The sequence below is a fragment of the Artemia sp. Qi Xiang Cuo genome, chromosome 8 (assembly GCF_049724085.1).
Source record: "Artemia sp. Qi Xiang Cuo chromosome 8, ASM4972408v1, whole genome shotgun sequence".
Taxonomy (NCBI): Eukaryota; Metazoa; Arthropoda; class Branchiopoda; order Anostraca; family Artemiidae; genus Artemia; species Artemia sp. Qi Xiang Cuo.
In genome coordinates this window covers 68,210,003-68,227,061 of record NC_142801.1, presented here as the reverse complement: position 1 = coordinate 68,227,061, position 17,059 = coordinate 68,210,003, and the positions used below count along the sequence as shown (strand labels likewise).

At 35.9% G+C, this 17,059-nt stretch overlaps 1 protein-coding gene across 2 annotated transcripts in view; it reads left to right on the top strand.

Moving 5' to 3' along the window:
• hts (adducin 1-like protein hts) overlaps nucleotides 1-17,059 on the top strand; it is a 153,215-nt gene that overhangs the window by 93,479 nt on the left and 42,677 nt on the right. For both annotated transcript variants that reach the window (XM_089093704.1, XM_089093705.1), the window contains exon 8: nucleotides 4,964-5,087. In XM_089093704.1, the coding sequence (XP_088949830.1) occupies nucleotides 4,964-5,087 (124 nt within the window). The remainder of the gene's footprint in view (nucleotides 1-4,963; nucleotides 5,088-17,059) is intronic.

Genomic DNA, 17,059 nt, shown 5'->3' with positions numbered 1-17,059 from the left:
GGGGTGGGGGATTAGAGTAGAATTCTTTTTCTTTTTTTAAAATAGAGGAGAGGGGGTAAAATTTTTGTCTTTAAACACGTTTTTTCAACTCACCGGCTTTTTTTGGAATTTTGTCACAGATTTGTTAAATGTGCGAGCCATTTTTCGACGAATTCTGAATGTTCAATTATTTCTAAATTTTATTAGTGTTCGCATTTTCGATGACAATGCCATGATATAACGTCACAATACCCCCTTCTCCCCTTCTGTACTCGCCCTCCAAGTCCCTTTAGTATTTTTAATAGATCGTCTGTTTTACGGCCACTTTCGAGAATGTTAAATTACTTCCAGTTGTAAGTATATACATTTATATATAAGTATAAATATAATATCAAAACATCAAAATTCCTCCTTCTTGTACATTCCCCCTCCCAGTCCCACTTAATATTTTTAAATTATCTTCCAGTTGTAAGTATATACATTTTTATATAAGTATAAATATAATATCAAAACATCAAATTTCCTCCTTCTTGTACATTCCCCCTCCCAGTCCCACTTAATATTTTTAAATTATCTTCCAGTTGTAAGTATATACATTTATATATAAGTATAAATATAATATCAAAACATCAAAATTCCTCCTTCTTTTACATTCCCCCTCCCAGTTCCTTTCCAGTCCTCCCAGTCCCACTTAATATTTTTAAATTATCAAAAACCACACAGAAACATAAATGAAATAAAAAAAAAAGATGTCTATGTGATATAATCAAAATTTCCTACAAATTTTAAAGTAAGAATTGAATCTCTTTTAATTTTTGTTTTTTATATCATCTATGGCTATGTCTGGGAACATTAGAGAGCGATGGGGTGAAAAGAGCATAAAATATGCATAAAAAAATGCTACTATTTTTGGTGTGTAGTATTTCCTTATGGAGAACCGTGATTCTATGGTGTTACTGAATTGTCTCAGAAATCATTCTTATAGTAGTCCAATGGACATATTCCTCATTCTTTCTCTCAATTCCCCCCTTCTATTTTCTAAGAGTCGATAACCCCCTTTGTATACGTACTTGATGCCAGTCAAACCATGCTGGTTTTATATTGTGTTACAATTGCATGCAATTCTGTCGATTTTAATTTGCGTAGCTCTGCTTTCTGTTCTGTTTGTGCAATTTGTTTTGCCCGCAATGTATATTTTCTATCTGTCATTATAAATCTATCTTTCTGGAATTTAATTTATGCGGAATCCATTGTAAACTCTCCCCTTTTTATGTCTTTCCTTTTGCCTTTCTCATATTACTGTCTACTTTAATTTGAGTGGCTCCGCTTCCTTATCTGTTTGTTAGTTTTCTTTCGTATCTGTTAATACAAATATATATCTCAGGAATTCAATCTATCTGGAATCCATTCTGTACTCTTCCGTTTTTCTTTCTTTCTTTTTCTCTTTATTCTCTATATTTTACTTTATTTCTCTCTTATTCTCTGGAACCTGAAGATTCCTGCCCTGTGCACATGCCTGTTCCCCATCAACCTTGTCAAGGATTATCCTCAATATGCAAAGATCTCTATGTACATTGTACAGATTTTCCAATATGTTGCAGTTGCACGCAATTCTGGCTATTTTATTGCTCCGCTTTCTAATCTGTCGGTGTACTTTTTTTTTGTCCACAATGCATTATTTTCTATTTGTCAATACAAATATATATCTCTTGAATCAATCTATCTCGAATCCATTGTGCACCGTCCCTTCTTTTTCTTCTTTCCTTTTCCCTCTTTTTTTTATGGGAGCTGAAAAGCCCCACCTATGTATCTGACGGGTATCAACCCTCAACATAATGGTCTCTATATGTATAATGCAGATTTTCTGTTTGTATAGTTTATTTTATCTTCAGTAATGGTAAAGAGAGTTTTGGTTAAGAATACTATTTCAAGTTAAATTTACCAATTAAATATATCAAGATTTGGATTCTGGTGCGGGCTAATTGCCTACAACTTGTAACAAATTTGAAAGATCTTAATTTCCAGAATAGACTGCGAATTCGACCACTATTATTATTATTATTATTTATTGGAAAATCCGTCATACAAAAAAGGAAAAGACGGAGCAATAAGCAAAACAAAAAAAAAGCAATACACATAAACTTAGGAGTTATACATGTGGTTTTTAGTGATGAACGCTGAAGATAAATCAGCTCTTAGAACAAATTACACAAAACGAGAAAGAAAAACTCAATTATACACTGCTCTGTAGGTACGCGACATGTTTCTTTTTTTAGGCTCCTAAATATTTAACAGACATAAGTAATATGAACATCATTGCATCAAGCCGCAATTGGAAAAAAAAAAAAAAAAAAAACACAAAAAAAAAAAATCAACAGTGAATTAAAAAAGATATACAGTAGATAATCATATTAACTAGTGTAAATATGACAAGAAACGGTAAAAACAGTTAAACGACACTTGCGCCCGCTGGTCTTGAACTCAGATCACTCTCAACAAATGATTGATTTACTCTGATATACATAAATAACAGAAACAAGGAAATTATTCAATCACGGATCCTTTTACAACTTTACTTAAAGCAATATGCTTAAAAGAACCGATAATTAATAAACAACTCTTTATTAGTAATATACGCAATATATTATCAAAAAAAAAAAAAAAAAAAATTAAACCAAAATTGAGAATAACCAGCGTCAATTAAATTGGACTAATACGAAAAGAGACTAAATCATCAGTCATTTTAAAAACTGAAACAATTACAAAAAGCGCGAAAACAAACACTTTTTCGTTTTAAAAAAAAAAAAAACAAAAAAAAACACACAACAAACACAACTTAACTAATGGGCCAATACTGACGACCAGGGATGATTCAACTTCATTAAACGGGAATTATAGGCACGAATTTGCTTTTCCACAGCTATAATGGAGTCAGCAAGGCCGAATTTTCTAATCAGATAGGAATTGCGCGTCCAAGCGAGAAAACATATAAGATATTTTAAAAACCTGAAGAAAACTGAATGAATTTTTGACTTTTTGGAATTTGTGAGCATTTTCCAAAACGGCGATATGTACAAATAATGTGGTAGAGCGATAGAGTTAAAAAGTGTCGAGAGAAGATAAACCGTAACTTATTAGTTACAAAAGAAGCATAAGATAACACAACTCTTCACTGAATGTGAAAAATTAATAACTGTCACGTGTGTATTACTGGCAAACCGATGGGAAGACCAAGATAGGTGATTTAATCTACTGGTTTAATCCTACTATTTCCGAGAGCAATATCCCTGGGTGACGCTTGCTTCCAATTTAAGAATACAACTTCAGACTTTTTAGTATTGAACTGAAGACATAGTTTAGCATACTCAAATTTTAGCATTGTGAAAATATCGCTTATGCGCTGGATAGTGCGACTCACATTCAGAATGTCGTTTGCATATGATGCGAGAGACAAATCAAGGCCAGCAAAGATGAATGATGTGGGAACAGCTGGCTGTGCATCAAGAATTCCATTATTGAAGAGTGAAGGGGAAGAAACAGCACCTTGACGGGTACCTTTTTCGACATTGACAAAAATATTAGCGAACTTTAAGAAAAAAATATATTTCCTTGAAGAGCTTTGATATATGAAGTACTCACTCAATGTTTTGCTGCAGGGAGTAGCATAGTAGCGTGAATAAGAAAATCGAGCACCTTTCGAGCGTCATGCCCGCCCTACACAAGAGTTTCACCTGTCGCATTTGTATTGATCAATTTGTTTGTGACAACCGACATTGCGTGGGCACAACCGAGACGTGGCTGGAATCCAAATTGGTTAGGTGGAACATAGCATTTTGCGTTCAGTTGGTCAATGAACAGAAGTTCAAAAAGCTTAGAAAAGGTAGTAGCCACTGTTATAGGACGGAAAGATGAGCACTGGGTAGCGAGTTTACATTTCTTTGGACTTGGAGTGAGATCTCCGATTAAGAAAGACGACGGTACAACTCCTTGGGTAACAATCATCTGTATCAAAAGAGCAATATGGTTTACCAGCAGCTCGCTTCCATGCAGAATGTGAAGAGCGCTTATTTTATCGATGCCAGAAGATTTCTTACGCTTTAGGCGTTGGATTGCTCGCAGTACAGAATCAGCTGAAACAACAAAATTGTCGGTTGGACACCTAGACAGAAATTTATCAATCTTATCTTCATATTCGGACTGTAGGGCGGCATCTGGTGGGGAGAATTCAGCAGAGAAGTATGAATTCCATTCGGAATCAGGAATAACTTGAGCAGATAGGTTGTACTATGTAGTATTTTGATAGTAAATACTATGTAGTAGTAGATAGTAAAATACTATGTAGTAGTAGATAGTAAATACTATGTAGTATTTTGGTATTATTATTACTATATTATACTACTATATTATATTATGCTATACTATATTATATATATACTATATTATACTATACTATTATAATATAATATATAATATACTATATATATATTATACTACTATAATATAATATACTATATATAGTATAATATACTATATTATACTATACTACTATATTATACTACTTTGTAGTATTAGTAGATTGGGAAATTTTTTTTATAGGTGTAATGATTTGGCAAATCAAAGGGGAGACGTGTTAATGGGGGAAATGATGAGCTGCTACTGAGTATCCTTAAATCAACGTTTCTTAGGTATATAATGGCAATGTGCACTCTTATTTTATTTTATTTTTTATTTACAAACAGATTACAATAAATAAACAAACTTCTCGTTTAAAAATACTATCCAATGCATTACTGCATCCCGGACAAAAACCTACAAAAATTTAGAAGCTTTTAAAGGGCTTCGACCTTGAAAATAGGAAGTTTTTATTTATTTTTATCTGCTTATTTATTGTGCTTATTTGTGTCAGTTTTGTATATGGCTTTCAAATATATAACTTACTTTCAAATATACACGCATTTTGTATAATTTAAAATTTATATTATAGAATTAAGAAATTGCTTGAAGGCAAGAAATCATCCGAACGAGCGAAATGGATTAATTCCCCGAATGTTTATCAGAAGGTTGAAGTCCTTGAAACTGGCACTCAAGACCCAAAGAAAATCACTAAGGTAGAAACAATCATGTTCCCGAATTAACACACACAGTTACTTCCTTATTTTTAAATCTTTCTACAGTTTTTATCTATATGTTATTCTTGCGAGCTTCTTATTTAAAACAGTCACGACCAATCACTTTCATGATCTACGTCAGTTTCATCAATGGGGAGGGGGGATCGTTTGTAATTCTGAAGTTATCCCAAAACACCCTCTGAAGGGCGGGAATCTCCCCTTTAAGAGTTATGCTATTCCCCTTTCCCCCTAAGACACTTAAGTATTAAAATAGAAATAGTTATGCCTCAATGTGGCGTCTTTATGCTATCAACTTGTAAAATCAGCCTGTGTTTAAATATAATTTATTAACAGTTTTAATGCAAAATAAATTAAGACAACGAGAAATTTTGTGAAGACAGTATACAACCTAAGGGATTTCAGCGAACTATAATATAAAACAAAGAAAAAAAAAACTAACTTGCTCAAAAATATATTGATAACAGTTCCAAACTAAAATCACCAAATTAAATTAAATTTTGAATGAGTCATTGATTCAAACTATTGAAATTGATTAAAATTAGAACAATTCCTTATTGTAATAGTTGCTCTTTTCGTGGCTTGGTTTATTTTATGCTGTATTAAATCATTTTTTGATAATTCAATTCCGTGTCAATATTTTGAATTAGTAAATTCACGTTTTAGTTGTTATTTTTAAATAACTTTATACAATTTTTATTATCATTATTCTTTCTTTTTTGTTTTGTTATTATTTTATTGTCATATAATTTTTGCTGCTTCAATTTTAAATAGGCTCATTTATATATAATTTGACTCATTTATGTATAAATATAACTGAAAAGAATGTCTCTGATTTATCTTTCACTCGGCAATGTTAATATTTTATTCTGCATTTTGTTTTATTTTAACATTTTCTGTTCTCAGTTTTTATTTTTATATTATCTTAATCTACATATTTAAAATTGTTTAACCTAACTTGGCTATTCACTTACTTTTTCTAAAAGACTTTTAAATCGAAAAAAAAAAAATTAAGGTTTTTTAAGTGTCAACAAATAATTTGTCCCTGAATTTTGAAGATGTTATGAAGTAGAACAAATTCCTAATATAATTTGGATAGAAAACCCATCTCCCTGTATAGCATCGAGCTAAATTGTTACAGAGTAGGATTTTAGATCTGATTTGAGTATTTGAAGTTCAGAATTATTCAAGAGACTTCTTTTACCATTTTTGTTCTAATAGACATATATATATATACATATATATATATATATATATATATATATATATATATATATATATATATATATATATATATATATATATATATATATATATATATATATATATTAATCTCTTACAAAGCAACTTCAAAAACAGTCTGTGACCCCTCCCCCCTCCTGCTTGAAAACGTACTCCCTATTTAATGTTATCCCTAATCTCCTTGTTTGACATCACTTATACTAAGATTCATCAGCCTCATCATCTGTAAGTGACTGTTTTAAATATGGAGCTAATATACTGGGATGTGATTTAGTATAACACCAACGGTTAGCTTTAGCTTTAGGCTTAGTGATTACGTTACGTGAATTTTTTTTTTGTCCTTTGGTGTAATGTTCAAATGCGAGTAGCCACACAAGCAAAAACAAGAAGAGAATTTAAGCTAAATATCTTCCTTTTCATAAATTAAGTCAAAGATGCACGCAGGGGGATCCCCCCAAAATCCTTGATTTTCTTGAATTCCTGGACACTTCTTATTCAAACTATAAAAAAAATGCTTTTAATTAATACATTTTATTCTAAATTGTTACAGAGTAGGATTTTGATCTGATTTGAGTATTTGAAGTTCAGAATTATTCAAGTGACTTCTTTTACCATTTTTGTGGTAGGGTGCCGCTTAGAATCATTTTCATCGTATTCTCTTACAAAGCAACTTCAAAGAACAGTCTGTGACCCCCCCCCCCCTTCTGCTTGAAAACGTAGACCCTATTTAATGTTATCCGTAATCTCCTTATTTGACATCACTTATACTAAGATTCATCAGCCTCATCATCTGTAAGTGGGGGGGGGGTTAACCCCCCCCCCCCTCACCAAAAACCGGATTAGATGCCTGACCTGGGTGTATGTTGTAATGAGGTTGTATGAGGTAATGTTGTATGAGGCATTCTTTCAGTGACGGTTCGAGGGGAAGGGTGTTGTTAATATCATTGCTTTGATTGATATTTTTGAAATGTGCTCTGAACAGTTAGTGAAGGTAATTTTGGAGCATAGGTTGAGAGAAGGAAAGATCTTGAGTCCCTCAAAGGATTTGAGGCAACCTTTCACAAGATTGAAGAAATAGATAAATTATATTGCACGGTAAATGGGATTTGTGGGTCTATTAGGTCTTTTTAGACCCCCTCCCCCTCCCCACCAGTAGAATGTTCATATTGCACATATTTGTAGTTTAAGAATTGAAACCGATGATAATAATTAAGCCCATGTTTCTTGGCACGGATTTCATTAGATATAAAAATTATTATATTATTAAAATTACTAAGTATTACAAATTTGTGGATGTTAATGTTTTTAATCCTAATTTTAATCAACTAAATTTGAATTTGTTTTCAGATATAAATTTATTGTGAAGATATTATAAACAATAATTGTGTGGCTTTTTCTTCTTATTCGTCTATTTACAGTATTATTTTATGTGTATGTCATTAGCGGCTAATTACAAGTTTTATGATTTTGGCATCTGCATGTAATTCAGTTTCTGTGTCATACCTGCACACAGGAGGGATCCCTCTCCTCCTGTTGTGATCATCTGATAGCCCCCCCCCTCCTCAAGTTGAAAAGAAAAATAATGACCTGCAAATTTATCTTGTCATTTTTAGATTCCCAACTGATAAAATTTTCTAATACCCCTCCCCATCCATAAGGATCGCTCCTGTATGCACGTATGTTTTGTGTGGTGACGGGAAATTTGTTATGCTAGTGATTTTATGTTAGCTTGATGGAAAAATCGGTCTCAGAAGATGGTCTCGAAAATGGGGTAATTACCTGTAGCACATCTTTTTCTTTGTATTTTGGGCTTATTTGTAAAATCTGTTGAAATTATGTGATGTTTCAAAAGAGGTTTAGTGTAACTCTTAGTATGCTCGTAAAGGTTAAGGACTAATAAATGTTAACCTACTCTCTGAAGGGGAATAGTTCATAAAAGTTGAAATCCGGGGCTGCTGCTATTTCTTGCTTATTCCAACATTGATAGGTACAACATTGATTGGCAAAAATTTATTTGATGGAAAAGATAAATATAAAATTAAAAAAAATTAAAATTATTGCATCGCAAGGAAATTTCGCGAGAATAAAAACTGAATTTCAACTAAACTTTTCAGTTGAAATTAATATGGTGTTAATTCTTGTTCTGTCATTATAGACAGGCAGTAACCTATATTTGAAAATGTTTCATTTGTGATTCAAGTCCAAGGTGTAGCTCTATGGGTAGGAGGGAAAGAAAAGGGTGGTTGTCAGTTTTTTTCTACAAAAAAAAAAAAAATATAAAAAAGGAAGCAAAATGAATCTTGAGAGGAGACAAGATACTGACGCTCAATTAATACGGTAATATTATAATTTTGTCTTCGCATCGCCATGATATCGAACATTTAAATTATTTTTCGCTAAATTACTTCATCTGATTTTCTTGAATTAATGTTCCATGGTATAATTTGAAAATAACTGTTAATGTTCCAAATTTAATTTCGGCACTGACAAAACTATTCGACATTTTTCTTATTACATATAAAATTTTAATCTTTAAGATTTCCAATTTAGGGTTTTTCAATTTTCTTTTGCGCCGTTTTTTTTTAGTAAGAAAAAAAACCTCAGTGCTCGGCACTACAGCGGTGCTAAAATTTAATTGGAAAGCCAATTAATAATATTTTTGATTTAATATTAGTATAGTTTTTGTGCATTCTTCTTCTGCCTTTGGGGTAGCGGAGGCTAAGGGCTTTATTCACCTTTTTTATTAGGGGAGTAGCTACAAATCTGTATTGTTCTTTTTTTTAACCTGGAAAACTACGACCTCCCCCCACCCCACAAAAAAAAACACGAGAAGGTCAGTTTGGAACAGGAGAGATGCGAGGCAATTCTGCCTTTAAGTTGTTTATGGTAGTAGAAATGTTATTTTATGGTTAAAGGCAATCTACTAATGAACATAGAGGCATTTTTTGGGTTATAAGTAAAGTGAACTGAGAGGCAATCCCAATATAATGGCAGCCAATCATCGTTAAAGGCAAAGTATTGACAAGCGAGATAGAATCCAACCCCGTCTTTCTTTAACTAATGGTATAGGAGTATTATTTCACGGTTAAAGACAGTACGTTTATGAGCGTGAAGCAGAGGCGGTCCCAATATGGAAGCGACCAATAATAATTAGAGGCAAACTTTAACGGAAGATATATAAGCCAATCCTGTTTTTCTTTAACTAATGGCATAGGAGTGTTATTTTGTTTTTGTGGTTGTTTCCAGTGGTGGATACAGCGGGGGGCGCGCGCCCCCCTAACGTAGTCTAAACTAGTGCAATTTACTTAATTAACGCAAGTTTGCGTTAATTAAACTTGCTCCTAACGCAAGTTTATCGGATGAACCTGTTTTGCCCCTCCCCCCCCCCACAAAAAAAAATCATGGATCCGCCCCTGGTTGTTTCATGGCTCAAGGCAATCTACTAATGAGTGTAAAGTAGAGGTGGTGCCAATATAAGGGTGACCAATCTTTATTAGAGGGGAACTGTGAACGGGAAAGGAAAGCCAATCCTCTCTTTTTTTTATTAATGGTATAGGAGTGTTATTTTATGGTTAAAGTTAGTCTGCTAACGAACGTAAATTGAATATTTTATCCCTGAAATATTGTCTAGTTGTGTTTATGCTACGTGTTACATTACCCCATTTTAATTATTATTTTGTGTTGATGCAAGGATAAGTACAAGTGTGTTGTGTAAAAATTTATTGCTCCATTTTATTGTAACTTTTTTTGAAAATAAAATGCTTTTTCTGGAAGTTTTTTTTTTGTAAAAATGAATGTAAGAAGCTTGTCACTTTGTACTTATTCTTGTATTTTTTAGCTTTGTGTGTGATATTTGCATTTTATTTTATTTTTGGCTTCTCTGTCTTTTCAATGCTTTTTGTGTTTTTTTTTGCTCTTTTCAATCTTTCGCTTGTGTATCTTTTTTCTAAGTCAAATGGGTGTCACTCAATCAAAAACCTTAGAACACTGTAGTCCCTGTCCCTTAGTGACTTATTCAGCGATCTTCAAGCGCCTTTGTGAGCAGAACACGGATCAGACCTGTTTTCATAGTCCTTAAAAAGAAGTTAGATTGAAGAAGAAGAAGAAAAACAAATGTTTTTCTGCAAGCTAAAAGAAAATTGTTATTGACAGAAGTTAAAAAAGCATCTTAAAATTTCAAGGTTAAATATTTTATTTAAAAAATAACTATAGACGACTTGAGCGTTTTACAGTTTTGTAGTGTATTCTTATCCTAGTTTAGGAATTTGAAATACTCTTTAAGATATTTATTCGCATTTGAAACTTGTAACTTATAAGTCCACTCATAAAATTACCGCCCAAATAATAGTTTTTCACGAAGTGGTTGTTTCAGACTTTTGTAATTAAGAAGTATTAAAAAAAAAAAGGTAAAGAATACAGCATTGGACTTGCCGTGTTTATCGGTGGTGCCGATTTCTGCTTCACTGCCCTTCAGCCAGGAAGTGCAATCGGGGACTGGGGCAATCCATCTTGTGATTTCGCACAGCCTTCCTGTTTACCTTCCCCAGATTTCTCCAGGTATTCATTCTGGCACCACTCTGGCTGAGCTTACAGTCACATCACTGTTTTGTGGCCACAAAACAATGGGGACCGCGAAAAAAGGCTTTGCACGTGTAATATATCTCAATAGCAGTTAGAGCTTGAGCTCAATGATAGTTAGGTAAAGATCAACAATTCTGCACACTTAAAACCATCTCGGGTCTTCGGTAATTTCGGTAATTTCACTAACGTTTGGAGCCAAGTAGTGTAAGCTCTTTGTAGCCAACCTTCGCGTGCAGGGCCGAATCCAGGGGGGGGGGGGCGGGTTGGACCCCCCCCCCCAAAAAAAAAATCTTTGTGTGACTCGTAAAAATGTAACAAAAATGGATATAAACAAATTTTGTATGACTTTTTTTGTAACCCCCCCCCCCTCCAATAAAAAAAAACTTTTTGGAGTAAAACCCCTCCGAAAAAAAATCCTGGGTACGGCCTTGTTCGCCTACACACCGTGATATGAATCTTTCCATTCCGAAAGCTAAATTCTGATTGAGGACTGTAAATTTACCGAGTGAAGACGGTTAAGCGACGCCGTCGTGTGAAATCTGACTGGAGAGCGATACCCTCTGAAATCTTGCTAGAAAGCTTCCCTTTTAAAAACCTAAAATAATTATGTGTTAGTACAATAATTAATTACTTAATTCAATAATCTAGATAATAGTTAAGAGTTAAAATAATAAGAGTTACGAGTTAAAAATTAATTATTAATTGCTAAATAATTACCAATTTATTAAGTGATAGTAATTAAGAGCTACACTTTTTTTTAATAATTAAGAGTTAAGGAACTTGAAAAATGAAGAAATTGGCTAAATTCTGACTGAGGACTATAAATTTTGCCAAGCGAAAATTATCGAGCGACGTCGCCGTGTGAAATCTGGCTGGTATGTCTTATCGAAAACAAAATTTTTCTGAAGTATCCAGAGAAAAAATCTCTTGCTAAAAACAGCGAGGTTTCGAAGGGTATTTTGGATACTTATCTAAAACGAGTACCACTAGTACATTTTCAACGGGGTGTAAACTGGTTGATTATATTCATTTTCAGCACAGTTTTTTTTTTCAGCCTAGAAAAATGAATATTTCAATTCTAGTTTGAATCGGAAAAGAGAGGATATATATCCGGACATGTGTGTTTTTTTTTGGGCAGACGTCAAATCCGGCTACTGAAGTAAATCCATCCTGTCAGAATTAGCTTAAGTTTTTGAAAGCAAGTGCTGAAGTTTGAGGTGCTCACCTGCTCAATAGTGTAACTAGCTTTGCTATTAATTGTGTGGTTGGCATGTGTCTATATCTGATTTTTGTTGAGATCCAAGCTCCGCTCGGCCATATCTGTTCTCGCTTTTCCGGGGCTTACTTATAGTCATCATATGTACACTCACACACTTTCTTGCGCTTAGCTCTCGTGAAAAGCTATATTGCTGATCAAAGGGTGAATCCAGGATTATTTCCGGGGGGGGGGTTAATTTGTTTTAAAGGCAGTAAAAAAAAATTATATGCATTTTTGTTACGTTTTACGAGTCAAAAATATTCTTTTTTTTTTGGGGGGGGGGGGTCAAACCCCGTACCCCCTCCCTCCTGGATACGACCTTATTGCTGTCCCGATTTTAGGTATAATTAGTTAAAACTTTGGGAGCTCGGGTTTCAATAGTAGTTTATGAACTGGGTCCAAATTAGTATCGAAACCTTGAGTAATTTTCCCCTTTCGATTCAATTTTTTGTTACCACTCCCCCCCCCCTAGATTTGAAAAATAACCTTTTTTAGGTATTTTCATTGAACTGCGCGAACTTGAAAGAAACGAGACAAATTTGGCCCCTGTATATTTAAATTACATTTTGCCCCCTTAACCCACGGTTGGGATTAATTCCAACAAGTGTATTTGGCTTAACTCCAGTAAATCTGTGTGGCATTTTAGCTGTATTTATATGAAAACTGGGAGCTCATGTCTCGACAGTAGTTTTTAGAGTACATCCACTTCAATATTGAAGCCTTGAATGAATTTTAACTCTGGTGTCGAAAGCAAGCCCTATACTCAACATGTATCGACCTGACCACTAAGACGTCGAACTGTTCCCTTCCTAAGTACTAATCCTATATTTTGAACATAAACATATTCAAAAATTATATTTTGAACATAAACATATTCAAAGCGCCTAATTCTATCTTTTGAACATAAACATATTCAAAAATTGTAAATACATGTGTTGTTTCGTGTTCGAGTTACGGTGCTCAACATTTAGACTCTCTTTTGACATTCCAGAGTATATAATAATATTAATTAATATTGATCAACTACGTTTAAAGGCGTAATTAAGGTTCGTAAAACAAAACAAAAAACACGTAACTACTTGAGAGATAACCAATACAGACTGTGTTAATAGTCTGATATGCCTTCACATACACACTCTTCATACACCTGTTCTTTGTAGAGCCCTAGATTTGTGAAGCCAAGTGTTTCTCGGCTTTTTAATTGCCGATTTTTTTAATTCGGCCTTTTTAACAAATTTACAAATTTATTGCTGGTTTTTGTAGTTATTTAAATTTTTTGCGCCTAACAGTTACAAAGACTTTCTTATTTCTATAAATAACAAATCTGAGGATTCATAACCTATAGAGTATTGATAGAAATAATAATCAAATAAAGGTTAAATTAAGCTCTGGGCTGCGTAAATGATGCTTATGCTGGTATGGAGGGGGGCTCTTATCGCATGAATACTGAAACCTTATCTATTTCGTAAATGTGTAAAATTCTGTACTGTTTCCAATAGAGGGGGTTAGGTGTTTGAAAAACTATACCATTCAACTTTTCCACCTAGCTTTAGTGTATTGAAAAAGGAAGGTGGTGGCTCGATAGCCTCCCCCCCCCCCAGAGAAAGTGTGTCTGAAGGAGAATTTAATTAGGTTGACAACCATGTCACTCTGGGTCAGTTAATTTTTTTTTTCAGGATTTTGTGATTTTGTAAAGATGTAATGTAAAATTTTAGCGTAGAATCTCAGAAAATGAAAAAATAAACATTTGATTATTGACGCTTTCGGAAGTCTTGCAAAATAGCTTTTGATTTTAACATTTTCTTGGAAGAAAGATCTATATTCTAGGGCTGCGATAGGCCGAATAATAATTTTTTGGGAGGTAAAATTTTCACCATGAGTTACAACTGCTGTGGTAAGTAGTACCATTGAAATGTATGGTTCTCCTTTTGTCTAAAAATAAATCACGCGGCAATTTGTTTTAAAATCAATGGAGATGTTAAATACCTAATTTAAAACCCAAAACTAATACGGTCTCTTTTTCTCATTAAAACAATTAACTACATTTAAGCATTTCAGAAAAAGTTAGACCAAAACTAGTTATTTCTCAAAACAGAAAGATTACCTAGTATGGGTGAGCTCTAAAAGCTCCAGCACTACCTTAACCAAGTCACGGACGATGCCGAACCTATTGACCTTAAGATAAATACCAACAAAACTAAAAGTATGGCGAACACTGGATCTCCACTCGACCTACGATACAATAACCAGACGATAGAGCAAGTCGTAGGGTTCAAGTACTTAGGAAGTACAAACCACAACTCAGGATCGTGTCAGCGAGAAGTCAAGTTAAGAATCGGACAGGCTAATACATCTTTCAGGAAACTGTCTCAAATTTGGCGCAGCCAGAAGTACTCTCTCCGACTCTAGCTGAGGCTGTTCATCAGCAACGTCCTCTCAACGCTTTACTATGGTTCTGAAATTTGGCACATAGATCAAATACTTGAAAAGAAACTTCTCGCGTTCGAAAACATTTGCTTAAGGCGCATTTTAAATATCCACTGGTCCCAAAAAGTAACAAACGGTACCATACGAAAGAAGAGTTTTCAGCCGCAGGTAACCAAAGTAATCAAAGGTAGGAAGTGAGTGTATAGGAAGTACCTTGGTCATGAGATCCGAATGTCCGAAACTCGACTACCGAAGGTCGTCCTTCAGTGGCAGCCACGTGGTACCAGAAGAAGAGGACACCCTAAAAATACCCTACGACGCAGCTACCGAGCTGACCTCGCAAACCTTAATGCCTCAATCCAACCTGAATGGGAAGATGTCTGGGCGGCCGCAGCAATGAGAGATGACCGGCGACTGTTCTTGGTTGCCCTAAGCGCCTCTGGAGGCACAAGAGGATCTAAGGTTAACCTAATATAGGTAAAATGCAGTAATTTCTACATCATGGTAAAAAGTACGCTTTAATTTCAGTATTTTTCATCGTTGATGTTTATTATAAACCAATCACATTATCCCTCATTTCTGGAGTGACAAAATAATAATGCCTTAAAACAAAAGGATCTTTTTGTTGCAGCATGTGTTTCACTCAGTCTCAGGTTTGGCAGTCTTATTGTCCTATTTCTATTTTTAAATAGGGCTTCATTGATCTTTAGTGTCAGGAATCATAATTGACATCACATGTTATCTTGGAATTATGCGGGAGTCTAAAGAGATAGAAATTCTATTTTTAAATACGGCTTCACGGAGCTTTAAGTCGGAGAGATAAATTGATATTCTAACGAAACCCTAATAGTTTAGCTAGGAAAATTTATGAGATGAAGAGATTAACGTAGGAAAGGGTTTCCTAGAAATTTGAAATGCGTTAGCGCAGAGATGCCAAACAAAAGGAACACGCTGAAATTATGTTTAGGGAATATTTGGGCGAAACCGTTTTATCCATTTTATGGGATTATTTTGGCGAAACAGTTTGAGCCATTTGAAAGAAGATTTTAAGAAAGGTTTTAGAAGAGAATTTGAGGGTGAAACTCTGTGGTCGTTATAATACACAAGTTCCATTTGAACAGTGTTGTGAGGTCCTCTACCCAACCCCAAAGGGTTCCGATGCCCCCCCCCCACCCCGAAGGGACCCCCCCGGTACACAAAGGTCCCCCAAGCACCCAAAGAGCCCCAGCCCCCCAAACGCCCTCCTCAGACCCTCAAAGGCCCTCCTCTGGTCCTCAGAGGGCCCCCGGACCCCCAAAGGGCCCCCCGGACCACAGAGGCCCTCCCCCCGGTCCTCAATGGTCCCCCGGGCTCCCAAAGAGCCACCGGCGCCCCCAAAGGCCCACCCAGACCCCCAAAGGCCATCCCCGGGCCCCCCAAAGGACCATCGAGCTCCCAAAGGACCAACGGGGTCCCAAAGGCCCTACACCGGCCCCAACGGTCGCCCAAGGTCCCATAGAGCCCCAGCCCCCCAAACGCCCACCGCAGACCCACAAAGGACATCCCCAGGCCCCCCCGAACGCCCAGCGAGCTCCCAACGGACAAACGGGTCACAAAGGCCCTACACCGGTCCCCAAAGGTCCCCCAGGCACCCAAAGGCCCTCCCTGTGCCACAAAGGCCCCCCCAGCGCCCAACGGGCCACCGGCGCCCCCACAGGCCCCCCCCGACCCCCAAAGGGCACCGCCGGGCCCCCCCCAGGCCCAGCGAGCTCCCAAAGGCCCCACGGACCCCCACACGCCCGCCCCCGGCCCCCAAAAGTCCCTCCGGACCCCCAAAGGCCCTCCCTGTGCCCCAAAGGCCCACCGGTCCCCAAATATCCCTCCGGACCCCCAAAGGCCCTCCCTGTGCCCCCCCCCCGTGCACCCGTCTTTCGTTGATGTGTGTTGTCTGAAACCTCTGATTTGGGATGTGTAGTTTGCTACTTCAGGCTTTTCTGAGCTAAGGTTTCCTAGTATTTCCTAGGTGATTGTTGTCTGAAACCAATAGTTTGGGATGTGTAGTTTGCTATTTTTGACTTTTCTGAGCTAGGTTTCTTAGTCTTTCGTTGGTGTATGTTGACTGAAACCGATGATTTGGGATCTGTAGTTTGCTATTTTTGACTTTTCTGAGCTGGATTTCTTAGTCTTTCATAGGTGTGTGTTGTCTGAAACCTATGTTTTGGGAGGGGTGGATTGCTACTTTTGACTTTTCTGAGCTGGATTTCTTAGCCTTTCATAGGTGTTTGTTGTCTGAAAGCTATAGTTTGGGATGACGAGTTTGCTATTTTTGACTTTTCTGAGCTAGGTTTCTTAGCCGTTCATAGGTGAGTGTTGTCTGAAACCTATGATTTGGGATATGTAATTTGCTATTTCCGACTTTTCACAACCGGATTTCTTAGTCTTTCGTAGGTGTGTGGTGTCTGAAACC